General features: G+C 40.8%; 2 protein-coding genes across 12 annotated transcripts in view; one reads left to right on the forward strand and one right to left on the reverse strand.

Annotated features, from left to right (window-relative positions):
• Window positions 1–2,082, forward strand: part of PMM2 (phosphomannomutase 2) — a 31,392-nt gene extending 29,310 nt beyond the window's left edge. For both annotated transcript variants that reach the window (XM_001376810.5, XM_007498676.3), the window contains one exon: window positions 182–2,082. In XM_001376810.5, coding sequence (XP_001376847.1) covers window positions 182–283 — 102 coding nt within the window. In that variant the 3' untranslated portion in view covers window positions 284–2,082. The remainder of the gene's footprint in view (window positions 1–181) is intronic.
• Window positions 2,083–5,400: 3,318 nt separating this feature from the next.
• CARHSP1 (calcium regulated heat stable protein 1) overlaps window positions 5,401–27,587 on the reverse strand; it is a 28,157-nt gene continuing 5,970 nt past the window's right edge. For 4 of the 10 annotated variants that reach the window (XM_056806132.1, XM_001367025.4, XM_007498671.3 and 1 more), the window contains exons 2-4: window positions 9,986–10,150; window positions 8,621–8,743; window positions 5,401–7,128 (exon numbers count right to left, since the gene is read on the reverse strand). In XM_056806132.1, the coding sequence (XP_056662110.1) occupies window positions 6,966–7,128; window positions 8,621–8,743; window positions 9,986–10,143 (444 nt within the window). In that variant the 5' untranslated portion in view covers window positions 10,144–10,150 and the 3' untranslated portion in view covers window positions 5,401–6,965. Of the gene's footprint in view, window positions 7,129–8,620; window positions 8,744–9,985; window positions 10,151–10,996; window positions 11,174–15,519; window positions 15,571–24,775; window positions 24,867–27,587 lie in introns of those variants that run through there. The other 6 variants (XM_007498668.3, XM_007498670.3, XM_007498666.3 and 3 more) reach the window with 4 other exon arrangements.

Consider the following 27,587-nt stretch of genomic DNA (forward strand, 5'->3'; position numbering starts at 1 on the left):
TATTTAATGCTTTTTTTCTCCAAAGATTGACTAATTACCAGTGTGTTTCTCCTATCCCTGTTAAGACTGAGGTTTTTTTTATTTCTCTAAGAACTTTTGAAACTAAAGTAACAACAGTCACATGCTTTAAAGAAGTGTGGGTAACAACTCAAACCTCCTTATGTCTTTCCTTTGTTTATAGGGTGGAAATGACTATGAAATCTACACAGATTCCCGAACAGTAGGATATGCAGTGACCAGCCCAAAGGACACACAACGAATCTGTGAGGAGCTTTTCTTATAACCTTTCATTTCCTGGCCTTAAGACTGAATGGGAAAAAGTCATCTCGAAACTATGGAGAAGGTTAACAAGCCTTGGAACACTGCTACATCACCATTTCAAACTTGAGAAATCCTCCCTTGCCCATCACCAATTCAGACATTCAATGGAGCTTTGCCACATGTGTTGAAAAAAATATTTTCCCATTTTCTAGGGCAAAACTAAGGTGTATAATTGTAGTATATGTTTGTCCCTTTGGAGAAGTTCTCATACTGGAACAAGAAAGGTGACATACAAACTGACCAAACCCAGGGGTCCTGTGACAGATGGGTTTTACCCCTTCCCAAATTTAAAGTTGTGCAAATACAGGTGGACCCCCCACCACAGCAAAATAGGACAGGAAACTGTTTACTAATGATTCCTATGTGAAAAATTATGCAGTTCAAAATTTAAACCCACAAACCTAAATGAAAACTGCTCCTACTGACTTTAGGATTTAATGAAGGCTCCTTGTTTTCCCAAAACTCTATCGTGAGGTTGACTTACATGTGTTCAAGGCTTTATTCAAGTTGAATGACTGTGTCCTCTTCTTAACCTCCATTCATTTTTGTGAAGCTAATCTTGTATGACCAGCCAGATAAATGGACAGATGACAGCCAGTAGAAAAACCTGTATCTCTGTCCAGCATTGTTGGAAATTCTTACTCCTATCTGAATAGTGCAGCTAATCCACCTGCTGTATAACCATCGCATCTGTCCCTCACTGCCTTTGATGGAAGAAAATGGAAAACATTTAGCTAAGAAGTGGTTGCTGAGGCTAGAGAAGCCTTCTTCCAGCACCCTACCCTGATGGGAGCTTTGCTTTACAGAAGCCAAGCTGGGCTCTTGAACATCCTAAAACAAAACGGTTCTAGACCTCTCTCCAAACTTTCAGGAAACAAGTTATTCTTGTTTAGGTTGGCTAAGAAATGCTCTATGCTACCTCCTACTTACTTTAAAGGTAAAGTTAAGAAAAAAAATCCTAATCCGTTAAACAATGTGAAGTTTTTCATCCCCTCTTCCATTATTTATTAGGGGAAAATGCCATCTACTCTTGATAAACCTCTAACAGAACTGACTGCTTTGGAAGGGGTAATAACACCTTTGGTTTCACTTCTCTTAATTGCTTTAAAACTTCCTTATTTGAATTTTTGATGAAAAATGGTACAAAAGCAAAAACCCTTTTGCCCATATCGTAATGTGCTCCTGGAGAGTAAAAATTTTTAAGGAAGAAAATGAAATGGTTAAAAATGTCTTTTTTTATTTAAATCTTTTAAAAAGAAAACTCAGGCACTCCCTCTTTGCTGCTACTGAAAGAATCAAAGGCTAGGTGGCCATACCAGCAGCACCAGCATCTGAAACTGGGTCTCTACTGCCAAGATTTTGTATCAATCAGCTAGACTTCCCATTGACTAGCTTTCTCTCCAGCCAGCATCAGTCAAACCCAATGTGGATCTGGCCCATAGCATGCAAGCAAGCACAAAGAGAGGGAAGAATAACCCTTCTACCACAGTAGACTAATGCTGTTCCTTGCTACCTTATACCTAGGCACTGGGCTGGGGAAAAGTTTGGAGGTGGGGAGAAAGCAGAGGGACTGATGTTGACTCATGAATGTTCTCTGCTGCCCCCACCCAAAGTGTTGCACATGGTATTTCTGATTAGTAAAACTCAAAAACTATGACCAGCTAAAAGCTTGGTTTTTTAAACATTGCAAATGGTGTAATGATGTACAAAACTATTTCAAAATCAAAAATAAAATTTCACAATTTTTAGCAAAAGCACAAATTTGGTATGCATCTTTGCTAACATGAGCTCAGGAGTTAAGGTTTGCAAGTGTGCCGTGCAATTACAAAGTGAGTCATTTGATTACTTAGGCTCTACAGATGAGACAGAATAAATGCACCTTCCCTCCTCCTCCTCGCCTTTGGTCTTTGGTCAAACTGAAAGAATAGTCCTTAGAAACGTTTTAAAAGCTGTCATTTTCTCTGCTTCCTTCCATTTCTAATATTTTATAAATAGTAGTTAAACCACACCTCTATCTTAGTACTTTTGCCAGCCCCACTGACCAGATGCTTCCTAACAACACCCACTTCTGGGGCAGCTAGGTGACTCAGAGAAGACAGAGCCAGGCCTGGAATTGGAAGGATATGGGTTCAAATCTGGCCTCAGACACTTCCTAGCTGTGTGACCCTGGCAAGTCACTTAACCCCAATTACCTAGCCCTTAGTGCTCTTCTGTCTTAGAACTGATACTAAGACCCACTTCTCTTTCTCCTATGGCCTTTGGCTCCCTGCCTGTAGTTCAAAATTGATCAGTCTTTCATTTCTATACTGTTAAGCACCAAATTGAAGGAAAATTTCCCTTACGTGTTGCTTTTTCCACAAGTAAAAATTTACTACACAATTCTTACAACTTAGGTTTAGACTACCTCACTGGATTCTAGGATAACACTTTACATACATAGAACTGTTTAATGTTAAGAGTTGGAAAAGGCCTTGCCAAGACTAATACGTAAGGCTCTTTAGTACACTGCTCTTTCCAGCATGAAAAACCATTTCTAACTATTACGGGAGAGTTTTTCAAAGCTTAATTAAAAAAAAAAAGCCTTAAATTTATCCCAAATTATCCAAGTAAGCGTCTTTCCACTTTTAACAATTGCCTCCCAAGATAAATATTTTAATGCCCCCCCCCAAAAAAATCCAAAGAATTAGTTCTAGCTTCTCAAACCTGAACAAAAACTTATCTATAAATCAGACTGTGTTCTCCTTTGACTTGCGGACATTTTCCCTGAATTTTTGTAGAATGTTCATAGAATAACTCCTTCAAGAATGGAGGAAGGTATTTGTAAACCTTAAAGCACTCTACAGGTGTGAGTGTATATGTATACCATGGCACGGATGGAGCCTCCATGTAACACTCACCTCCTCATACACGTACTGCTGGGCTCTCTGTAGGAATAGCATATAGCGTAGTAGGAATAGCACTGCCTTTGGAGTCAGAGCCCAAGGCCTGGGTCTGCCACATGATTTAGTCTCTCAAAGCTTCTGTTTCCACATTTGTGAGACAGTTGATCAAGATGATCTACCTCTAAGTCCCCTCCTAGTTCTCCATCTATTATCCTCTGATGTATTCTACCCAGGAAATTGTTAGGCAGCTGTGTCTAGGCTCTGTTCATAACTAGAAAAACATCATGGAAGCACAGTAGGCGCCTGAATGGCAAACAAAACCTTTCTGGAAAACACAAGATCCTCTTGCAATTTGCTAGAACGTAGACAAAGTAACTTCTTAGGCAGTCTTTCCATCTTGAATACATGTTTGTATGCAGCTTGAAAGCACAGAATGTGTCATTAGAAGAACAGAATTCAAATCCCAGGTCACTCTCTTTAGTTTAACTACATTATCAAACAGATATACCACCCCTGTGGCCATGGCAAGTTGTTTTAAGCAGTCTGAACCCTGAGTCTGAAGAGATGGAATTTTGGAAGAAGAAAATGTATTTGCAAGGAGATGCTACGAAATGCAGTGGAGCAGTGATTGACAAGAGAGATTCTTAGAACCTTGGCGTTGGGGTGGAATCTGAAAAGGTTGTAACTACCAGTTCTGAGTGTTGAGAGGAAACTGAGGGTGAAACAGCTCAGAGGGACTCCTACTCGAGCCTTGGGAAGTGAACCCCACTCCGGAGAAGGATTCTCCTATCAAACTGGAGATCTGTAAAGTCCCTAAAAGCTTTTCTGTTACAAGAAGAAGAGACCAACAAGGGAGCGGATTTGAACTCCTGAGGTAGACAGAATCGCTCTTGGTTCCCGATTCCTCATCCAACTTCACCTTATACTCTAGACTTATTCCTTTTGTGAATTAGCCTAGTGAAGGCAGATTAGAAAGCCTTTAGATAGAGAGAAGGATCAAAATGTAGCTGAGGGCTGCCAAGGCCAGACATTGAGAGAGTTATGGACTCCTTTGGGCCTTGTCATTCTTGGGGAGAGGACTCTGGGATGGGGGAAGGCTTTGACCCAGAATGTACGTTCTGACAGAAAATAAGTTATAAGAAGAGAAGCTTGAGAAAGACAACGTAGGAACCTGGGATCTAAAGCAATGACAGTACCACAACCTTATACTTGCATGATGCTTTACAATTTATAGTGTGCTTATATTCAGTCTTCCCATCAACCCTTTGATAACTATTACGCTCATTTTTTAGCTAATGTAACTGAGGCTCAGGAAAGTAGCTCAAATTCAGTCAGATGATATAGACAGCTTATCTTTTCGATCACTAGGACCACTGATGTAGAGAAATGTAGAATGGGAAGGAACTATAGAGATTCGTTCACTTACCCCAACTGCACCTACCCTCTTTAAAATTTTTTTTATTTTATTCATCTTAATAACAATAATTTCATTTTAATAATCAATGGGATAGGTTAAGATGGCACAATGCATAGAGCACCATGCCTGAAGTCAGGAGGATCTGCATTTAAATCTGACCTCAGGCACACACTTCCTAGGTAAGACACTTAACCCTGTTTGCCTGGCCCTTGCCCTTTTGTATCTGGAAAGTAAAGTCCAGAGATGAAGTGAACATGCCCAAGACCACTTGGTAAGAGACGGACAGCCTTTTGCTGATGATCCTCTGAGCACTGTTGGCCTGGCTGCCAGACACACAATTTGTTGCACCCTACCCTAGTGTCTCATAACCTAGTAGCACTAATAAAATATCTGCTGATGACAAACCTTGTGCCTGGTACAGTGGAAAAAATGTTAAATTTCATCTTGGGGACCTGTGTTCAAATCCTAAGGCTGCTACTTAACTCTTAACTACCTACCCTCCCTGGGCTACCATTTCTCTATCAAGTAGTTGGGCTGAACGAGATTAAAATGGCATTGGGAAATGTTTAACCAAATAAAAACACAATGCAACATAATATTAATTTGTAGTTTTCTAAAGTCAGTGTGCAGGCTTCTGTTTCAAGATACTCTTGGATAATGTCTAAAGTTCCTTCCAGCTCTCAGTTTCTAATCCTACATCATTTTTTAAATCAAGTGTTTCTAGCTGTCAGCCCGTTTTCAAATAGCGTGACTCTTATAGAATAAACAAGAAACAATAACAAAAGTTAAGGAACTTTACTTTAGCCATTTTCAACAAAAGTTAACAAGCAGTTAATTCTTGAACTTCAGTTTTAAATCATCAGCAAATAAGCAGCCATTTAAAATGTTTTAATCATTTTCTAAAAACCACAAAATTCAGAATATAGCATACATTTTTCCTTTTAAATAGCAACCACTGTAAATGCAGAAAACCAATTACAAAGAAAATCCAAAAGGTTCATTTGCTTAAAAAAAGAACTTAAATATGTACAGTACGTGCAATCTTGTAGCAAGACAAGCGCACACATGCAATTGTATCTGGTTTAAGGCAGGAACCTTAATCACTAAAAAAAAAAAACTAAACATTTAATATGTCACATTTAAAATAAGTCACCATACAAAATATGTTTAAAATGTTCACTTTACTCAGGTTGTCAGAAAGCAAGCAATTACCCCCCTCAGTCAGCTAGCGTTGCCGCACAAACCTTAAGAGATGGTTTTGTGTTCTAAACAGGAGCCCTCACTGTACCACCTTTCACAGTATAATGGTTCAAACAGAGCACAAAACAGCCAAAAAACCAGAGAGGTGGATCCAAACTTGACACCTAAGCATCAAAGCCCAAAGGCTTCATTAGGAGCAGGGATGTCCTCATACTGGGGCCTCAAAAGTAGAAAAATGTAAAGCTTTACAGCAGGAATGAGGGATTCTGTCTTACAACTTTGCATGACTGAAACTCTCCATAGTACCCCGATGGGATCCTGGGAGTTACATAGGGGCTGGGCTGCCTAATCTCTCTCCCATCAATCCCTCTCCTCTCGCCAGCTGGTTGGCCCTCCTGCTTCCCCACCCTTAGATGGTACCCTCTCAAGAAAGGCACTGAAACAACTTCCCAAGAATCCAGAGATTCATTCCCCACACTCAACTGCTTCTCCCAAGTCTCCATCATCCTCAGGTCATCCCCATTCTAACTAATCAGTAATCCTGGCTCAATGCTAAGGCAAAGGCTAAGACTAGCTAAGGACACTGAGAGGCGACAAGCTGAGTCACTATAGCATTGGGGCCTCAGGGAAGAAAATCCAAACTATCCATTAGGCCCCTTCCCAGGCCTCTGTCCCAGAGCTGTAACTGGTGGTGTAAAGGCCCCGGCACATACAGGTACAGGGAGCAGGTCCTTCTATGTGGAAGCTGGAGCTAACAGTTGCCCAGCCAGAATGTTAGGAAAATAACACATCCCAAAAGGTTGCCCTTTCTAAATCTTCTTGGGCTTAAAGTTTAATCCTCCACTCAGCTACTGAGCCTCCTCTTGTTAAAAAAATTAATACATTTCAGGGGGTAAGGCGTCAAAACACGTCCCCCCTCACCCCTGCCCCTGGCCCCTGGTCCCCCCTTCTCCTTTCTTCAGCAATTAAGTCACATCTAACAATTTGACCCTTGAGTTCCCACTCCCTTCCCACCCTTTGGCTGAAATTTACTCATAACTCATCTGTCTGTCCCCAAAACTTGTCCCACCTCCCCTCCCAAAACAGTGTCCTCCAGGAGAGCCAAGCTGGGGAGAAGAGAGGAAGCAGGGGTACCAGGAGGCCACCTAGGAACTGATGACATGTCCTGACCAGGTCTCATGTTTGGTGCCTGGTGCCAGGTGAGTGATGACAACTTCCACAGCCTGGTGCTTCTCATTCTTGGGTGGGATTGAACACATCTTGTAAGTGACTTCATCTCCTTCCATAGGCACGTATTCTCCTTCCACACTGTCAGGGAATAGGGCAGAAGACAAAAAGTCAACGGTCAGATGTGACTGTGTCCCAGGACACCACAGTGGGCTTTTCCCTTTTCTCATAACAGGGAAATGTATAATTAGAAAATCTGTTACCCTAAAAACTACATTTCCCAGGAGCCCACTGACTTCCTGTTGTTATGTACATCCTGTAGTCAGGGGATATTAGGCAGTGGTGTTGCTGACCCCGATCTTTTTGCTTCCTGTTGGCGACTGTGGTGATAAGCAGGGATTTTTGAACAGGCTGATTAGACATGGGCACATGTTTTTTTTTATTTTTGTTACCTTTTCATTCCTTTACTTTTAATGATCATTAATAAATCTCTTATAATATTTTTATTATTGATGATTAATTTAATTTTTAGAGAACCTAGATGTGAAAAGGCCCATCAGAGCAAGGGACAGGATTAAATCATTTAGCCCATCCCTAGGGCCTAATTATGAACTATGACTAATAAAATAAGACGATTTACAATGTAGTCTATGGATTTCACATCTCAGATTTATACGTGTGAGCCCTGAGTTACACAGACACAACAGAGTAAAAAAAGACTTTTAAACTGGACAAGAAGGAGGTGATTGTTTACGTTGTCATTGAGTTCTCCTTATGCATGGAGAGCAGAACCCGGTTTAAACGATAACAAAAAAAAAGAATAAATGTTTTTTTTTGGATCATGACTATTCTGTGAAGCAGAGTTCATCTGCAGGACCTTCTCCCATTACATGGAATGTGATTATCTACATAGGTGTGCATGTGTATGACTCGGAGAAGCAATAAAGTCAAGAAGGGACAGTTGGCCAGAGCCAGGAAGACCTGAATTCCAAGTCCCGCTTCCAATATCAAAAGGCTGTGTGACCCTAGGCAAGCCAGCCTAGGTCTGATCCAAAAGAAAAATATGGCACAAATACCCTGGTTTTGGTGTAATCTCACTGCAAGGCATCTTCCCTTCTACAGAAAGGAACCCAAATGCCCAGCTTAGAACCAGTCCTTGCAGGGAATGGGTATTCCCTCTTTGTTCTTTGGGACAAGGGTACAGAGCCCCTCTGTGATTACAGAGGGAATGGAGGGAGGTGGGAAGGCATTTCTGGGAATGCCCTCATTGCCCACTGGCTGGTGGGAGCCCTCCCTCCCATCTTCCTCAAGTACACATGCGTAAGCATGTACATGCATTCTCTGTCCTCCACTTTGCTCTTTTCTCCTCTCAAACTCCCTTCCATGCACCCCACACCACCCAACCCTCCTTCAACTAACTACCTTTAAGAAAAAATTACATCTCCTTGTAGGCCTTGCTCAAACATGCCCATTTACCATGAGCTGTACCAGTTTGGCCTGTCAAATCCCCGATTCAGGATAAAGCCCAAATACTCATTGAGACAACGTGAAACTCTTCTCTCCTCTCCCCAACCACCATACACACATGCTTGGCTGCCCACATCTCATATCTACCTCCTGGCCACTTACTTACTCAGAGATATGAAGGAAGATGTCAGGGCCACCATCTGCTGGTGTAATGAAGCCATGCCCCTTGGAACGGCAAAAGCACTTACAGACCCCCTTGTAGATGGGTCCCTCAGATGCTCGAACAGTCCTGAATGTGGGCAGAGGGAGAATGATGTGATTGCAACACCCTCTTGTTCCCACGGGGCCCAGACATCAGGGTTCTACGAGGGAGAGGGATCAGAGTAACTTCAGGTACTCTCTCGCCAGGGCCTGGGTTCTCTGGAGACACTGTCACATAAACTGTGTCGATAAAGGCTCTCATTACAGAACTGGACCCATCCACCCAATTCCTGGGGTCGTGTGCCTAGAAAGCAGGCTGGAATGCTGAAAAGCACAAATGACGACGTGGGATGTCAGAAGAGAGAGTTTCTAGCCCTCACTCTGATCCTGTGTGACCTTGTGCAAGTGAATTAATCTCAGGATATCGATTCTGGATCTATGAAAGGATCAAACTAGATGTCTATAAAGTTCTCTTCCAAATGGACAACTTCAGAGGCAACAGAGAAAACCTCTAAGAAATGATACAAAGTGAAGGGAGCACAACCAGGTCGTTCTACAAGGACAAGAACATTATCGAGAAAAACAACTTCAAACAATTTTAGAGCTCTGACCAAAGCAGTGACAAACCACAAAACTCCAGAGGACCCTAGCAGAAAGGCCAGTTACTTAAAAGGCAGGAGACAGACAATTTTGAGCACAGCCAATTGTTTTGACTGAGTAGGGTATGTTGTTAGAGCTTTCATTTTCTTTTTTATATTGTTCAGTGGGAGAAATGGGAGGGAGAAAATAAAGGCCTTTGAAAAAAAATTGAAACATTTAAAACTTTAGAATAGCAAAAAATAAAAAAGTTAAAATATAATGAAGTTCTTTTCCAGCATGGACATTTTGTGATCACACTCAATGTACTCCTCCCCCAAACCACCACCAACTCCTAACTAATCCAGGCTTACAAAGCACAACAAAACACTAGGCTTTAACAAGAATTATCCTCTATGTTTACACAGCAAACATCTGGTAGCCATTCTGTGGAGTGAGCAAGGTAGGCATTTTTATCACTATTTTACAGAGGCCCAAAGGGGTGCTGAATTAATGAAGATCATACATCTAGTAGGGCTGGAGCCAAGTTAGAACTGAGTCACCTGATGCCTTGTCAATCCCTCTTTTCTCATCCCACCTCACAGAGAAGCAACACAATATCTTCATGTTTTTAATGTCCTGACTCCAAAATCCCAGGGCAGCACATTAGGTTGGTCGTTTTGCCCTCAGCCAATTGCCTTTTCTATAAGGAGTCTCCAGCCTTTACTCCCCTTCTCTTTTTCTCGGTACTCACGCTGAAAAGGTCCTAGTCCGTCGGGTTGGCAAAGGGCTAGGGATGAGGTACCCTCTCATAGGAGATGGTGAACGGTTCCTTTCCCGGGCACCATCAGGTAGACGGAGAGAGGCCGGATGGGTGGGGGCCTTCGGTGGTTTGGGAGGTTCTGCTGACATAATTTACCTGAGGAGAGAAAAGGAGAGTTCTGAGATTCTAGCAGCTCCTTGGCAGATTGTCAGTACAAACAAGTCTCATGAACCGCAGAGATGGAGTTATACAAGAGTCATTTATACCTTATGTAAAGCAAACAAAGGCAGGTTTACATTAATTTACATGTCATGAGAGGCATGGAGATGTTCTCTCTCCTTCCCCCCTCTTTCTCTCCCCCTCTCTCTTCCCCGTCTGTCTGTCTCTGTCTCCCCCTCTGTCTGTGTGTCTCCTTTTCTCTATCTCTCCCTCCCATCTGCCTAGCTGTCTCTCTCTGTCTCCCCCGTCTGTGTCTCCCTTTTTCTCTCTCTTACCCATCTGTCTCTCTCTGTCTCCCCACTGTCTGTGTGTCTCCCTTTTTCTCTCTCTTCCCCATCTGTCTGTCTCTTTCTCCCCCCCAATCTGTCTGTCTCTCTGTCTCCCCCCTCTCCCTCTCTCCTCCTCCTCCTTCTCTCTCTCTCTCTCCCTCTCTCTCTCCTTCTCTCTCCCTCTCCTTCCCTCCTTCTCCCTCCCTCCCTCCCTCCCTCTCTCTCTCTCTCTCTCTCTCTCTCTCTCTCTTTCTCTCTCTCTCTCCTCTCTCTCACTCACACACACACACACAATCTCTTTCCCCCACCCAGCTGCCATAAATACATAAAATTCTGCCACTAGAGAACCATATTTGGGGTTGAAATGAAAATTGCCCTCAAGACACATTAGCATATGGTAGTTTATTCTTGAGTTGACAACCCTGACACCAAAGTACTGGATCAGCCTCTCAGCAAAAACTTAGGAAGGATCACATAAAACCGATTCTGCCCTTAGAGATCAAAGCTGAATTACCACTTGCTGGATATAATGGAGATGGGAGATCCTTGCTCAGCGATGGGCTAGACTAGACGGCCTCTGGGCTTCCTTCTAAATTCTGACACTGGGATGCTGAGTTCACCGTCTAGCAGAGGCAGTGAGAGAGGCAGGAATCCAGGGAAGAACAATGCCAAAAGCACGGGGTGTATAAAGTGCTGAGGGAGGGAGGAACAATGAGCTCTGGTGCCATGGGGACAACCCCCAGAGAAGGCGGGCACATCCCAAACTGCTTCTCTTCCTCTTCCCAGACCTGACTTCCCTGTTTCTGCTGATGGCATCACCAACCTGCTCATCACACAGGCTTTCAGCACCCCAGAGAGAGTCATGCTTGACTCATGCCCTGACATTCAACCCTCTGTCCAAATGCTTTTTGGGTTGCCCCATCCTATCTCTCATCTGGCAATCTCTCCCACATCTGTCAACCTCCTTTCTCCTCTCACTGACACATCTCCGGTCCTTGTCACTGCTCTCCTAGGCGAAGTCCTAACTCTCTCTGTTCTTTCCTTCCCTCATTCATCCTTCACTCTGCCACAGAAATTCTGCTCCATCCCAGCCCTGATTGTCTCGCTCCCTCTGCTCGGGGTCTCTGGCACTTCCCCTATGTGTGGCCCCGAGCAAATCACTGCCCTAACCTCTCCACGCCACAGCACGCTCGCGTGTGAGAGGGAAGGGGGTCCCTTCTCGTACCAGCTGCTTCAGAGGGCGACTGTGCAGGGAAAACACTGGAAACACGCTATATGTCTCGGGTACCATACACTATATATGGGGTGTATATGTGTGTGTATCGTGTTATATTTATGTGCACATACACATATATGTTTGCTGTTGTCCAGCCTTTTTGGCCGTGTCTGACTCTTCATGACCCCATGTGGGGTTTTCTTGGCAAAGATACTGATGTGGTTTGCCCTTACCCTTTCCTTCTCCATTTGACAAATAAGGAAACTGAGGCAAACAGGGTTAAGTGAGTCACACAGCTAGGAAATGTCCGGTCTTCTCGACTCCAGGCCCAGATGCCTCTCTATTTACATATATACATACATACATATATACACATACACATATTTAGTGTTTCATGTTTCCAAAGGGCTTCTGTGAGTTGTTATTACTACTGCCATTCATAATAATGGCTCCCATTACCCACTAGCGGGAGTCCAAACCTCTCCTTTCACCAGGCATCAATTAAGCATTCAAGGTTTTCTACGATTCAGTCCATCAAGAAACATTTATTAAGCACTTACTATATGCCAGGCACGGTGCTAAGTGCTGGAGATACGAAGGTAGACAAAAATATTCTTTGCCCTCAAGGAATTTCCATTACATAAGGCCATCCATACAAAGGATTCCCACAGATACTCTGGGCTCCTCCTAACGGGTCCAACAGTTCCATAAACACATCTGGACCTCGATTCAAGTGTTTTCTCTGTATCTGGAAGGTATTTCTCTCCACAGCCCCCCTTCACAGCAATCCCAAAGCCATCTCACCTCAAATGCTACCTTCCTTCCCCTAATCATGCCCGTGGCTGTGAAGTGCTCATCCATCTTCAGGATGTTTACATCCTGGTACTTGTCCCGTGTCCCTTTCTCATCCACTTCTTATCCTCCCCTGAGACAGAGAGGACTGGAACTGACCTAGATTGCGGTTACCCACTTCCTGACTGAGAGGTGTTGGGCACAGGATAAAGAAGGAGACTTAACATATTTGGACACAGTGTGAGAATTTGTTTTGCTTGATTACGCATGTCTGTTACAAAAGTTTTCCTTATTTCCTTTCAAAGTGGAAGGTAGTGCTGGGAGGAAAAGAAAATAAATTCTTAAATGAATAGTAAATACAATAATAAAATATAAAACAACAAAAACAAATACAATAATTTTTTTAAAGGACCTTAGAAGTCCTCTATTCCCTTCTCATTTTACAGAGGAGGAAACAGGAACTCCCTGGGACCAACTTTATCCAAGGTCCTTCTTTAAGGTGGTAAGTAGTAGATCTTCCTAATGACTGAAAAAAAACAAAAAACCTTCTCATTATTTTGCTGCAGAGGAGAATGATTTTACAAAACCAAAAAACAAAAGATAGAATCTGGGTAACCTTGACCAGGATTTGTCCTGCCCCACCCACTTAGGGAAGAAAACTGGTGCTAAAAGCAGAGAACAATGGGTCTTGCTTCTCCCAGCCTGCCTCTGCCTTCCCAAGAGACACACAGGCTGTTGGAGCTGAGAGGAACCTTAGAGACCATCTGGTCCTGGCCCCTCATTTTACACGTGAGGAAACTGAGGTCTCCAAAGAGGTCAAAGGGATATGCCCAAGGTGCCCCTTAATGACAGGATTAAGAGTAGAGTGCAGGTCTCCAGCCTCATCATCCAATCTCTACTCTCCCAGACTGCCTCTCTGGAATCTAAACAGAAAAAGAATAGCCTTTGGTGACCCCAATGTTCAGACTAGTAAACTCAAGGAAGCCAAAAGGAGGGCCTCAACTTCACAGGAAGGAAACACCACCCAGAGAGGTGGGGTTGGGGGGAAGGGGGATTCCCCAGAGTCCCACAGCCTCATCTCTAGTAGGGAAGGCAATTCATCCAGTCTAGGTAAACGACCACTACTGTGAAGTAGGCAAAAAATAGCAGTAGCTCCCAAGTTTCTCCTTTCCTTTTGCCCTTTCCCATCACCCCTCCTGAAATATGGGCCTGAAGTCCCCAAACCCAAGGGCAGCTGCCTCCCCCAACCTCTCCTGGAGACCACAGTCCATTTGGCCGGAAAGGGAGGAGTCAAAGGAGAAAGGGGTGGAGAGGAAGTGGCCTAACCAGCTTCCCTTGACTTTGATAACTGTGGTCTTGGTCCATATAAAGAGGAAGAGGGAAAGAGATCAGCAAGGGACGTATGTGGCACCTATTCTAACTCCAGAGTCCATGAATCCAGAACTCCACAGGGAAAAGTAGGAGAACGAAAAGCCAATGTGGTGGAGTGGAAAGAATGCAGGCTGGGAAAAGGACCTGGTTTTGAAACTGGTTTAGCTACTTATTACTACATATTACCTTTGTGATCTTGGGTAAGTCATTCCAACCTCCGTGCGTCAGTTTCCTCATCTGTAAACCGAAGGGGCCTTTTAGGGTCCCTTTAAGCTCTAAATCAATGATCCTATGAAATGTGAATTTACAACCACGAGAAAAAAAAAGGTTTAAAATATCTAATCACCAAAGAAATGCAAACCAACTCAGATATACCAGCAGAATTCCTCTAGATTGACAAAGAACAAAAGTCATCAAAATTCAATATTGGCTTGACTGTAAACTAATTCAGACTTTTTAGAAAAACACTAAGTCATCATGCAATAAGAGTTAACAAAAATCTCCCCCAACTGTGCAATACGGTAACCTAAAAAATCTTAAAGGAAATTGTAGACTGCCCTGAGAACGATCATGTCCAGGAAAAGCAGGCGCCCTTCCTCTGCATTCTGCTGTAGGCAGGCCACATCTGGAATGTCTTGTTCACACATTCTGAGCCCATTTTAGAAAGGATATTGATAAGCTGAATCAGGTCTACAGGAAGGCAACAAGCACAGTGATGGGCCTCAGATTCATGCCATATGAGGAAGAGCTAAAGGAACTGAGGAGGTTTAGCCTGGAGAACAGAAGACTGAATAAGGACATCATAACCATATTTGGGATTTTGAAGAGGAGACTCTTACTGAGACTTGCTCTGCTTGGCTCTGCTTATGGTTGGAAGGTGCTAAAAGGTGAGGCTTAATACAAGGGGCAATTTCCTAACAAGTAGAGCTATCTAAAAGTTGGAATGGGGGAAGCTGGGTAGCTCAGTGGATTGAGAGGCAGGCCTAGAGATGAGAGGGTCTTGGGTTCAAATCTGGCCTCAGATACTTCCCATCTGTGTGACCCCGGGCAAGTCACTTAACCCCCATTTCCTAGCATTTACTGCTCTTCTGCCTTGGAAGTATTGATTCCAAGATGGAAGATAAAGGTTTAAAAAAATAAATAAATAAAATTTTAAAAAAGATAAAGCTGGAATGGTCTACCTCTAACAATGGTGAGTCTTCCCAGCTGAAAATTTTCAGACTAAGGCAAGATTGTCCATTTGCTGGGTATGATGCGAGTACTTGACCCTCACTGATCTTACTTAACCCTTACAGCCCTTCTGCCTTGGAACCAAGACTTAGTATCTAGTCTAAGACAGAAGGTAAGGGTATTAAAATTAATAATAAAAGATTAAAAATGAGTCAGAAATACAGCTAAAGCCTCCTGATTACCAGTTCAGCATTTCTTCCCAATTAAATGTCAGTCTCTCTAATGAGGGCTTCCAGGCAGCAAAGGTTGTTTAGTCAGTCAGCCAACAAGTATTTATTATAGAAGATTACTATGTACCAGACACTATGCTAAGTGCTAAAAATGCAAAGGAGGACAAAGACATATAGTCCCTGCCCTCAAGGCTCTCCTATCTCCATAAGGAAATTAAGTTCTGGGGAGGGATATTTATTATGAGACACTTGGCTTACCTAAAGCTGTGTGTTTTCTTTTTCAAAATCAGAGAAGGTGAAGTCTTGATTTCCCTCTGTAATAAATTAATTCATCAAACGGTAGATAGATAGCAGGCAACTAGGTAGCAAAGTGGATAAAGAAAGGGACAGGAGATCTTGTAGCTATGTGACCCTGGGTAAGTCATTTAACCACAACTGCCTGGCCCTTACCCCTTTTTCTGCCTTCGAATCAATATTTAAATATTGATTCTGAGAGAGAAGGTAAGGGTTTAGTGTTCTTTTTTAAAGGTAGAGAAATGATTCTTGATCTGATCTCACCCATTAACAGGAACTTGTTCCTGGAATGGAAATGTTGTGAACTTGAAGCCAAGATCACCCCATCTCGGAATTTATCGTGCTACTCATAGAGGCAACAGCCCTTTAAAGCCACAATGCAATTGGAGTACAGTAAACACTACAATCCTTACTTTCCAGATGAGAAAATTAAGACAGAGAGAGCCTAAGTAACTTGGCCATGGTCACACCCTGCTAGTTAATTTCATCCGGCAGAATTCAAGCTCAGTTGTTTCCATTTCCCTAATCCAGCACTCCATCCACTGTGCCCCTAGCATTTCCTAAGTGAAAACAGAGAAGACAAAGCTCTATTTACTCTATTTTACTGCCTCTTAAAAGAAGGCCAGCTATAGTTTCACATGCACTCTAGATTTTATGGAGAATATTTAATATCTAATGGACAGGAAGTTCTCCATGGCCAAAGATCCTGTCTCTATCTTGCCTCCAGGTTGTCTCCCCCATTAAGCCATAAACTCCTGGGGAGCAAGGACTGTTTTTGCCTGCCTTTGTATTCCCGTCAGTAGCAAAGCGGCTTCTACAGAGCAAGGTGCTTACTTAATGTTTGGTGACTTACTTGATTATCCCAAGGAAGAGAAGAAATTAAGACTTGTTTTGTTTAGCATCCAGCAATGGCTATTCATGGCAAGGTCAGACTTTGGCTCAATATTAGAAAAAACAACTGATTAGCAATCTGAGTTCTAGAAAGTGGAATGGGTCCTCTTGAGAAGTAGTGAGTTCCCCATCATTGGAGGTGTGTGTCTGAGATGTTACAGGAAAGATTCTTTTTCAGGAACAGCTTAAACTAGATGGCCTGCACCCCATTCCACCTCAGAAATCAAAGCTCCGGGATTTCTCCCTCAACATTTTTTCTTCTCAACCCAGGAGTTTCCATTTCTCTTTTGCCACACTTCCAAGCTATGTGGCTATTCACAAAAAGAAGCTAAAAATATTTGTCCTGCCTGTCACTTGGAAACACACATAGTGATGAAAACTATTTAGTCTATGTAAAAGTGAGTCATTATTGATAACTAAATAAGGCACAGATATTTTTTCAAGGGGATTCAAAGGTTTTAGGGCCCAAAGGAATAAATTTCAAATGATATCATTTCAAGTCTAAGTATTTTTTCCATATCATTTCCCAGTTAGGCTTTCCTGCCTCTGTTTTCTCTATTTTTGGCTCCAGGATAATTTCTCCTTTTGGGCTGAAGGGGGGGGCGGGCAGGGCAAGGACACTCTTCTAGACATTCTCAAGGAGTTTGTACACAGGACTCCAGAAAGAATATGAAGTACTAGAATCATCAAAAGCCATAACAAAAAGAATGCTCTTAATCACTAAGAGAAATGCAAATTAAAACAAATCTGTGCCCCCCCCCATCACACCCCATCAGATTAGCTGAAATGACAAAAATGGAAAATGACAAATGCTGGAGAGGATGTGGGAAAATAGGTATGCACTACAGCCCACAGAGACCAAAGAAAAAGAAAAAGGATCTATATGTATAAAAATGTTTATAGCAGATCTTTTAGAGGTAGCAAAGAATCAGAAATTGAGGAAATGCTTATCACTTCAGAAATAGCTGAAAAGGTTATGGGGTATAAAAGTGATGAAATACTATTATGCTGTAAAAAATGATGAAGGGAATGGTTTCAGAAAAACCTGGGAAGACCACTATGAACCACTGTAAAGTGCAGTGAACAGAACACCAGGAACATAATTTTTTACAGTAACAATATTGTAAAGATAATCAACACAATGACCAACTATCATTCCAAAGCACTCATGACAAAACATCCTCTTGACTAAGTATATCTTGTAACATAGTGAATAAATTTTTAAAAAACCTAAAAATCCACCTCCAGAGAGAGAGCTGATGGACCCAGATCAGATCAGCCTGAAACATTTTCTCCTATGTTTTTTATTGCTTCTCCCTGCCTTAGAGTATGGATAATATGGACATTGAAAGTCTATACATGTTTGTGATGGATTTTATTTTTCTTGGCTTCTTGTTGAGTGAGGAAAGAGGAAGAGAAAGAATTCGGAACTGAAAAAATATATACTGTATTTTGAAGAAAAGGAAAAAAAAAGATTGGATGTGGAGGTGAGAGTGGATAAAGTTGAGATCCAAACATACATGAGCAAAAACACCCGCATCAATTACCTTCTTAACAAGCATACATAGTGGAACAGGATGCCAAATTCTTCCTGACAGCCAAAGAATATAAGATGGGACTCCTACCCTCAAGGAACTTGGCGGGGAAGTAAGACATTGATTGTAGGATCACAAAATCTAACAAGAAAAGGGACCTGACAGATGAGGACACTGAGGTGTAATGAGAAGGGGCTACTCAGTCTCATAAACACAAAGGAAGCATTCAAACTAAATACAAGTCAAAACAAAACATGCCACAAAGTCTTGTGTGGTAAGAGCCAAATAAATGGTATAAACAGGAAATGTTCTTCTGGTGTAGGGGAGAATGTTACACTGTGGGCTGGCCAGGATGGTCCAAAAAGGTTTACCAAAAAGGTTTAGCTAGGCCTTATAAGATGAATAGAACTTAAAACTCACATGTATGTAGCACTTTTAAGTTTACAAAGTGCTTTGCTCAAAATAATCCTTTAAAAAAGAGGCCTCAAACACATGTGTGGTTTAGTCCCCAACCTGATTAAAAGATAAAAGGGAAATGGTTAACACAATAAATAAAAATGCAATCACTTCTATTTAAGTTTGACAGCATCATTTCTCCCATTTTAGAGATGAACAAACCGAGTATCGGCAAGATTAAGTGATTTGCCTGTTGCGATACAGTCAGTATGACTTAAAGCCAAATCTTCTATGTCTAGGTCTATTTAAAAACATTTGTTTTGGGGAACAGCTAGGTGGCTCAGTGGATTTGAGAGTCAGATCTAGAGGCAGGAAGTCCTAGGTTCAATCTGGACTCGAGACACTTCCTAGCTGTGTGACCCTGAACAAATCACTTAACCTTCACTGCCTCACCCTTACCACATTTCTGCCTTGAAACCAATACACAGAATTGATTCTAAGAAGGGAAGGGTTAAAAAAATTTTTTTTAATATTTTTAAAGCGTCATTGAGGCCTTTTCTTTTTTATATCAGTCTGGATATTACTCTCCATCCTTAATCTATTCTATACAAAAAAAAAAGCCTACCCCAATGAGCTAATATAATAAAAATTACAATCCTACCCAAATTAATTTACTTATTCAGTGCCATATCTATCAAACTACCGAGAAACTTTTTTATTGAATTAGAAAAAAATCATAACAAAGTTCATTTGGAATAACAGAAGATCAAAAATATTAAGGGAACTAATGAAAAAAAATGTGAAGGAAGGAGGTCTAGCAGTAATAGATCTTAAACTGTACTATAAAGCAGTGGTTATCAAAACAATATGGTACTGGCTAAGAGACAGAAAGGTGGATCAATGGAATAGACTTGGAGTAAATGACCTTAGCAAGATAGTGTTCAATAAACCCAAAGATCCCAGCTTTTGGGACAAGAACCCACTATTTGACAAAAACTGCTGGGAGAATTAGAAAACAGTACAGGAGAGATTAGATTAGATCAATCCCTCCTACCCTATACCAAGATAAATTCAGAATGGATAAATGACTTAAATATAAAGAAGGAAACAAAAAAAAGAAAAAAGGAAACAATAAGTAAATTAGGTGAACATAGAATAGTATACCTGTCAGATTTATGGGAAAGGCAAGAATTTAAGACCAAACAAGATAAAAAGAATATTATAAAATGTAAAATGAATAATTTTGATTACATTAAATTAAAAAGATTTTGTACAAACAAAACCAAAGCAATCAAAATTAGAAGGGAAGCAACAAATTGAGGGAAATCTTTATAACAAAAACCTCTGACAAAGGTCTAATTTCTCAAATTCATAAGGAGCTAAATCAATTGTACAAAAGATCAAGCCATTCCCCAATTAATAAATGGGCAAGGGACATGGGTAGGCAGTTTTCAGATAAAGAAATCAAAACTATCAATAAACACATGAAAAAGTGTTCTAAATCTCTCAGAATTAGAGAAAGGCAAATCAAAACAACTCTGAGGTACCACCTCACACCTAGCAGATTTTCCAATATGGCAGCAAAGAAAAGTAAATAATAAATAAAATATAATAAACATTTTATTTAATAAATAAATAATATTTAATAAAAATAAATTAAAAATAAATATTGGAGGGGATATGGCAAAATACACTGCTGGTAGAGTTGTGAATTGATTCAACCATTCTGGAAGGCAATTTGGAATTATGTCCAAAGGGCTTTAAAAGATTGCCTGTCCTTTGATCCAGCCATACCACTGCTGGGTTTATACCCCAAAAGAGATAATAGAGAAAAATACATGTACAAAAATATTCATAGCCACACTCTTTGTGGTGGGGTGGCAAAAAACTGGAAAATGAGGGGGTATCTATCTATTGGGGAATGGCTGAACAAATTGTGGTATCTGATGGTGATAGAATACTACTGTGCTGAAAGTAATAATGAACTGGAGGAATTCCATGTGAACTAGAACGACCTCCAGGAATTGATGCCAAATGAAAGGAACAGAACCAGGAGAACATTATACACAGAGATTGATACAGTATGGCACAATCGCAAAGCAATGATCCAGGACATGAGGGACTTATATAATAATGCTATCCACATCCAGAGAAAGAACTGTGGGAGCAGAAACATAGAAGAAAACCATATAATTGATCATGTGGTTAGATGGGGATATGACTGGGGATGTTGACTTTAAGTGATCACTCTACAAAAATATTAATAAGATAGAAATAGGTTTTGAACAAGGATACATGTAAAATCCCATGGAACTGAGCACTGGCTATGGGAGGAGGATGGGAGGAGGAGAGAGAAAGAACATGAATCATGGAACCATGAGAAAATATTCTAAATTAATTAATTTTTTACCAAAAAAAAAAAGACCCTACCCCCTTGAATTTAACCCTTCCTTGTAACACAGGAAAACTCAAGCAAAAGTAGCCAATACCAATTACTACAGCTGATCATGGATGCAACATTCTGCCCTTGTAGTCAGTCACTCATTTCTTTGATAAGAAAAGGGAAGTATATTTCATCATCTGGTTCCCAGGACTAAGACTGTTTATTAGAATTACTCAGTTTAGCTTCCTTTAAGTGCTCTTTTCATTAACATTATAATAATTACAAATAGAGTTCTGCTAATGTCCTATTGCATCAATTCATATGAACCTTATATTTCTCTGAATTCCTCTTTGGTCATTTCTTGCTCAATAATAATTCTGCATTACATTCATATATTTCCAGTGCTCTACTTAAACTACCCTGGAAAAATGTCCCATGTGGCTTAAATAACAACAAAAAAAAATATCAGCTCCTGTGGACACACACTTATCACCTTCCTCTTCTCTGAAGACCCCCCCTTTTAAGAAAGGTTGAGGACCTTAGGTTTGAGGAAGGTAGGGAGCAGAGTCAGAATCCTTAGGGTTCAATTTTGAATAATAAGAGCTTTCTTGAGCAAGAGCTTCCTCAACCATCTCTTAAGCATTCCCCTCGCTCCAGCCTAACAATCTGTCCAATAAGAACAAGTCCCACTTAAATGAAAATGTTTCTGACCATTCTAGCCCACAGTGAACTCTTGAGCCTTAGTATCTTCATTTGGAAAAAAAAGAGAATTGAATTAATTGGCATAAATTCTCTTTCAGTTCTAAATCTGTGCTCCTAAGATCCCTTCTCAGAACCCCTACAGCTCTTACTATCTTGTACCAGAATTTATCCCGGACCACCTACTTCCTGGTGACAATGGTTATGTTTTCCTTGTAAGTAGGTATTTTGTTTCCCAAATTAGATTGCAAATCTTTGGACAATATCCTGTCTTAAACCTAGGGAAAAAATATTTATATAATGACTGAATTAACTGGCTCATTTTGGGCAAATTTCACTTGTCTAAGACCCCATTTCCTCACTTGTAAAATAAGGAGGGTAGGCTACATCCTGGTATCTTGTAGCTCCCTAGGGCAGAAGTCCCTGTTTCCCTCCAGGGTACATAATTACTGCTGCTCTAATTAGCAACAAAGCTTAAAGCCCAGAGGCCCTCAAGAGCAGATTCTGAAGGGAATTGGTTACAGGGAGGGGAACATCCCAGAAAGCACTAAGACTTCATTCCTCCAAGGCCAGAAGCAGCTCCCCCTCTTCCCTTTGCACTCGAAATTCCTAGGAAATTGTTTTTTGTTTTAATCAGTAGGTGTAATTTAAGCCCCAAAATAGCCCCTCTCAGGCTTCCCAGCTCTTTACAAGCTAGTCTAGGGTTCACTGGCCTTTCATCCCCTATCTTTGGGCCCTCTGCCCAGTCCCAAAACTGACCAGTTCATTTTGTTTCCTTAAGGTTTCCAGTCTTCACCCCTGCCCTTCCACTACTTCTTACACAGCAGTTTCAGAAGTAGTTATTGAGTCCCTCAATCCTAATGATTACCACATCACCAAGCCAAATCTGAAGATAAAGTTTTCTAGGCCCCAATGATATTCTTTAATCACAACAAACTAATTTTCTTTGGTAGAATAGCTGATGAGAGCCTCCCCTCCCCAGGCAAACTCCAAAAACCAGAAATGAACAATGGCATTTTGGAAAGCACTCTAGAGAAACTTTTGGTTAAAATGGATGCAAGAAAGGCTGTAGAGGAGCACATTTCTTTCATATATACTTCAGCAGTGATCAAAAACAACTAGATTGAATAGTGATCTTGAAATCCAAAAAGAAATGTTAGTAAGTTGCTTCATACATCCCAGGACTGCACAAAAAGATAGCCAGGAGGCTCCAGTACTAGTATAAGTATGCCACTATGACTGTTAGGATAAGCTCAAGTGAACAAGTAATCAAGCATCTGAGCAACTAGAAATGTCTAAACTATTATGAATTAGTTATATTCTAACAGCAGAATAAACCATTATCCCTTCAAAATCCTGTGTTCAAGGCTCATAGAGGAAATTAAACAAAACAGAGAAAGAATTGGGAGTAATTTTGTTCTGTCCTGATGGTCTTGAGAGGAAAGAAAAGGTACAGAAAAAGAAATAACACTAAAACAAAAAGAAAAGTGTTTAGAACTTATGATGTCTCACAATTGGGGTGTATAAGAAGAGCTCGCAGAGAAGACGAGATAGGAAAGGGCATCTCTATGAATTTCAATCTTATGTGAAATGGACAAAGATGGCATGAATAAATGTGTACACATGGAGAAATTAATGTAGTAACATAAACTAATCAAGGGAAGAAGTAAGGTCAGGAAAGGACAAAGAAGGGTTTAAGAAAGCAGGCAAAATCCTAGAGGAAATAGTTATAAGCAAAACAAATCAACTCTGGATGGTAGGTGATCAAAAAGGGGGGGGGGGAACCCCAGAACCATAGACCAGAGTTCTGAGTGAGGAAAAGAGATAAAAAGACAATAACAACCAAAAAAAAATCACTTCAATTACAGTTCACTAGCACTGATTAGCTTCCTTCTCTTTTACTACACTCTGATCTGTAAAGGAAACAGTGGGCAAAAAAGGAAAAATCTCTAGAGGATGTGATGAAAGGAAATCAACAACCAATAATCCTACTGTGAATATGAATGGGATGAATTTACCCACAAAGCAACGAGATAGAAGAAATGATCAGAAAGCAGAATCCAATGATGTTTTGTTTACAAGAAACATTTAAAACAAATAAATATTCATACATATTTAAAATAAAGTAGAATTCATTAAGCTTCAGGTGAACTCAAAATAAGTGTAGAAATCATTCTCTCAGACAAGGCAACAGTAAAAATAGACATGATTAAAATATATAAGCAGAAATTACATTATGCTTAAAAATACCATAGAAAATGAAATAATATCAATATACTTGATACATATGCACTGAATGGCATACCTAAGTATCAGGAATATGTAAATACTTAAAGTAAAAGTTAATCCAAGGACAGTAAGAAATAAACAGCAAAACTAAGAGTTGAAGTCCTCAAAGTATTTCCTCTTTGACCTAAATAAATTTAACAAAAAATAAACAAGAAAGTTAAAGACATGAATAGCATTTTAAAAGTTAGGTACTATGGGTCCTTGGTGATTACTGAATGTGAACAGAAAGGAATGTACATGTTTCCCACCTGTGCATAGCACCTTTGCAAAAACTGACAGTGTTTAGGGGCATAAAATTCCATAAACTGATGCAGAAATATTAAGCACCCTTTACTGAGCACAGCATAATAAAAATCATAATCAATAAAGGACTTTTGAAAAAAGGGATTCTAACTTAAGTGGAGAATAAATAATTTTTAGCCCTATTAAATTTCGTACTGCCTTTGGGAACCATTAACAAATATGTGGAGAGCCTGAGGGACTTCTGGAGGGAAAAAAATGGCCTTAATCTGTCTGGGTTAACAAAGGCAGGTCAAGATTTGAATGAATTAATAATTATAACAAATTGCATTTATATGGAAGTTTAAGATTTAGGGGGGGCTTTCAACAAAGCAACTCTATAAACCTGAGAATTTATCTATTAATCCCATTTTTTGAATGAAGAAACTGAGACTTAATAAAGTGAAATTAATCACCTCACAGTCATTCTGGAATGTTTTAGAGAAGAAACCCAGAATCTCTCTTTCATCTCCAGTGCTCTTTCCAACAAAATGTGCTTCCTACCTGGGTTCTAATCCCAGTCTAAGAGTTTTAAAACAAAGCATAGCCTCAGTTCATTTGAATAACCCATGCCTAATTCCTTGTGTTTGGCTTTTTACTGTGTCCCCTTGAGTTTTTTCTCCTACACACATATCCTCAGGGGCCTCTATTTGGGACTAGTGGATATCAGGGGAGATGGATGGGGATAAAGGCCAGAAAAGTATTAGGAGATATAAATGGATTAAAAAGACATAAACAAAGAAATTACATTATGCTTAATGGCACCTGCTACCTGGCTGTCAGCTCTGGGAACATCATTTGGGTCTGGGAGGAAGAGACTTCCACAGAGTATTAGGCCACTAAAAGAGATGATGAAAATACTGAATTCAGAGAAACTTGGGAAAACTTGTGGTAAATAACTGTAAAATGAAAACAACAAAACCAGGAATATCACATACAGGGGCTCCCAAAGTCTTGCTCCCCCCCCAAAAAAATTTAGTGCATTTGAAAGCTTTTTTTTTGAAGCTCAAAGACTGTGCTAAAATAATAATAAATGAAAACAGCACTAAAAGATAGTCAAACCCTGATTAAGGAATATACAACAGGCTTTTATTAAAATGCCCACTATTTGTGCTAGGATAGAAGGGAAAAAAGAATATGAAACAAAAACCAGACCTACTTCTCAAGGAGGTAATAGTACAAAGAAAGAAAGGGGGATCCGGGCAGGGAGAGTACAGGTGGAAAAAAGTCACAGATACCAGTCATTTTAACTGTAAAATTTAACTTTTTAATTTTTGTTACAAGGGGGCATTCTGTGTATGCGTTATATAAAAGCAACAGGAATCTCTCAACTTTTTTGAAAAAAGAAAGTGCAAGATACCCTTATTAAGGTCCAGGACCTTATTCTCTCAGACTTGGGAAAAATGTCATTGTGCTGTCCTCAATGCAGAATCTCCCAGCTCTAGTTATTTGGTCTCGGAATCCTTTCTATTCTTATAGCTCTCAATGCATACATGCATACGTGCATATATGTTGTGTCTGTGTGTATATTTCTTCATTACATCCTCATGACAACCCATGAGTCAGGTGGGACAGGTAGGAGTATCCCATAATCAAGACAAGAAACTGAGAGGGACGTTAAGTAATTTGCCAAAGGGAAGGCACAAAGCTGGTTAATTACAGACCTGGAAGCACCTCCAAAATTCCTTCGGGTTCTCTATCTAGAATCCTTTGAGCCTATGGCTGGAACTTATGTCTCCTGGCTGCCAGTGTTTTGATTTCTCCACTGCATCCCTGAGTAGGCTCAGATCTAGATCTCGGATCAGATATGAAGGCTCCCATCATATGACTTGGAACTTGTCCCTTCTGCTGCCTTAAGAGTTGTAATTAGAGCCATTTCTTCATAGACTCCTTAAGGTGGTGAGCTCCAACATCTTACCGTCTGGCTTAACCAACCATTTGCAAGGGGAATACACTCATCTAGCCCTCAGTTGTCCCCACCACTTTTTCTGCACGATTGGGGTCAATTTGGTCTAGAGTTCAAAATGTTCTCCATGAAGACCTTCCCTCTAAGCCCCACGAATAAGTATACCTGATAGGCTAGCTCTGCCAGCCACACTGGAAAGAGAAAGATCCCCTTCCAGAGCCCAGAAAATCTGGTGATCTTCCTTTGGCATCCCAACTGCAATGGCAGTTCAAGGGTCATGGAGAGCTCCCTTGCTGCCTCTTCTTTCTCTGAACTGAAGATTTCCCTAGTGTGGTCTCCCTGTCCTCAAGGCTCTCCCCATTCTAATCTAGCCTCCATATACTACCCAAAGGGATTTCCCTACAAATGACAAATATGTCATTTACCTTCACAATAAACTCCAGATTCCATATTACCTCTAAGATCAAATATAAACTCCTGTTTGGGATTTTAAAGCTTCTTTGGCTTGGAGAGGACTAGCTTATATTACCTCTTGTACCTGAACATTCTGGGAAATTATAGGAATTTCCCATACTCACTAGGATACAAAATGGGGTTGGAGGGCCAGGTCTGTGAACCTAATCCCAGCAGGGTCTGACCCCAAGGTGTTATATTTTGGACTGAAACCACCCTAGGGACCAAAGAAACACAAAAAATATAGACATCTAGAATGAGAAGACAAAAAACTGGGCTATTCTTTTTGCTAAAGTTAGAAGGACAGAGCCCAGAATGCTGCCAAGAAACCTAGGCCCCAGGGACCTGCTGAGTACCAAGCCTGAAAGCAAATTCCCCAACCTGGTTATAGCCTGGGAAAGGTCAGAGTAGAACTAAAACAGGCTTCCCTCCTTTCCCAAACCTCAACCCTGCCTCCTCCAAGGTGGAACAAAGAAAGTAGCTTGTACAAAGGCAGGAAAATGACACGAGACAACCCTGTTGCACATGTATACTTGAATGTAGCCTCAGCATTTTTAGGGGTGCCAATCCATGATATCATTGGTGTTGGGCAACCATTCTGCAATTTATAATCTCAGAGAGTTATCTGGGGCACCAAGATGTAGACTAGGCTACACAGTTATAAAACAGAAAAGATCCAGCTGTTACAAATAGTTGGGACAGGAACAGCAAAGAAGGAGGGGTTGAAGAGGAGAGTTATAGTGTTGCAGAACAGTCCAAAGAAAGCTAAAGGCTCCTAAAATGTTTCCTTCCTTAATATCCAAATTCAAGTTACTTAAGAATAAGTTAGTTGGTTTGGAGTTAAGACAGAGGGTAGAGAAAGGCAAGGCTAGGAAACAAAGGAAACCTTATTTCTCCTATACTATGACTCCAAATAGAAAGAACCCTTTTCTCCCAACTTTGAAGTACCTCAGTCTATCAATTGTCCTTCTCTAAAAGTTTAGTGGACCAGACCTCTAGGAGAATTTATTAGAGGCGTAGAGGGAAGAGAAGGAATGGGAATGTGCATTTATTAAGTGTCTACCATGTTCCAAGCACTGAGCTAAACCCTTGATTACAAATATGATCTCATTTGATCCTCCCAACAACCCTGCACAATAGCTGCTGTGCTATTATCCCCATTTTACAGTTAAGGAAACTGAGGCAAACAGTTAAACTGATT

The sequence above is a fragment of the Monodelphis domestica genome, chromosome 7 (assembly GCF_027887165.1).
Source record: "Monodelphis domestica isolate mMonDom1 chromosome 7, mMonDom1.pri, whole genome shotgun sequence".
Classification (NCBI taxonomy): Eukaryota; Metazoa; Chordata; class Mammalia; order Didelphimorphia; family Didelphidae; genus Monodelphis; species Monodelphis domestica.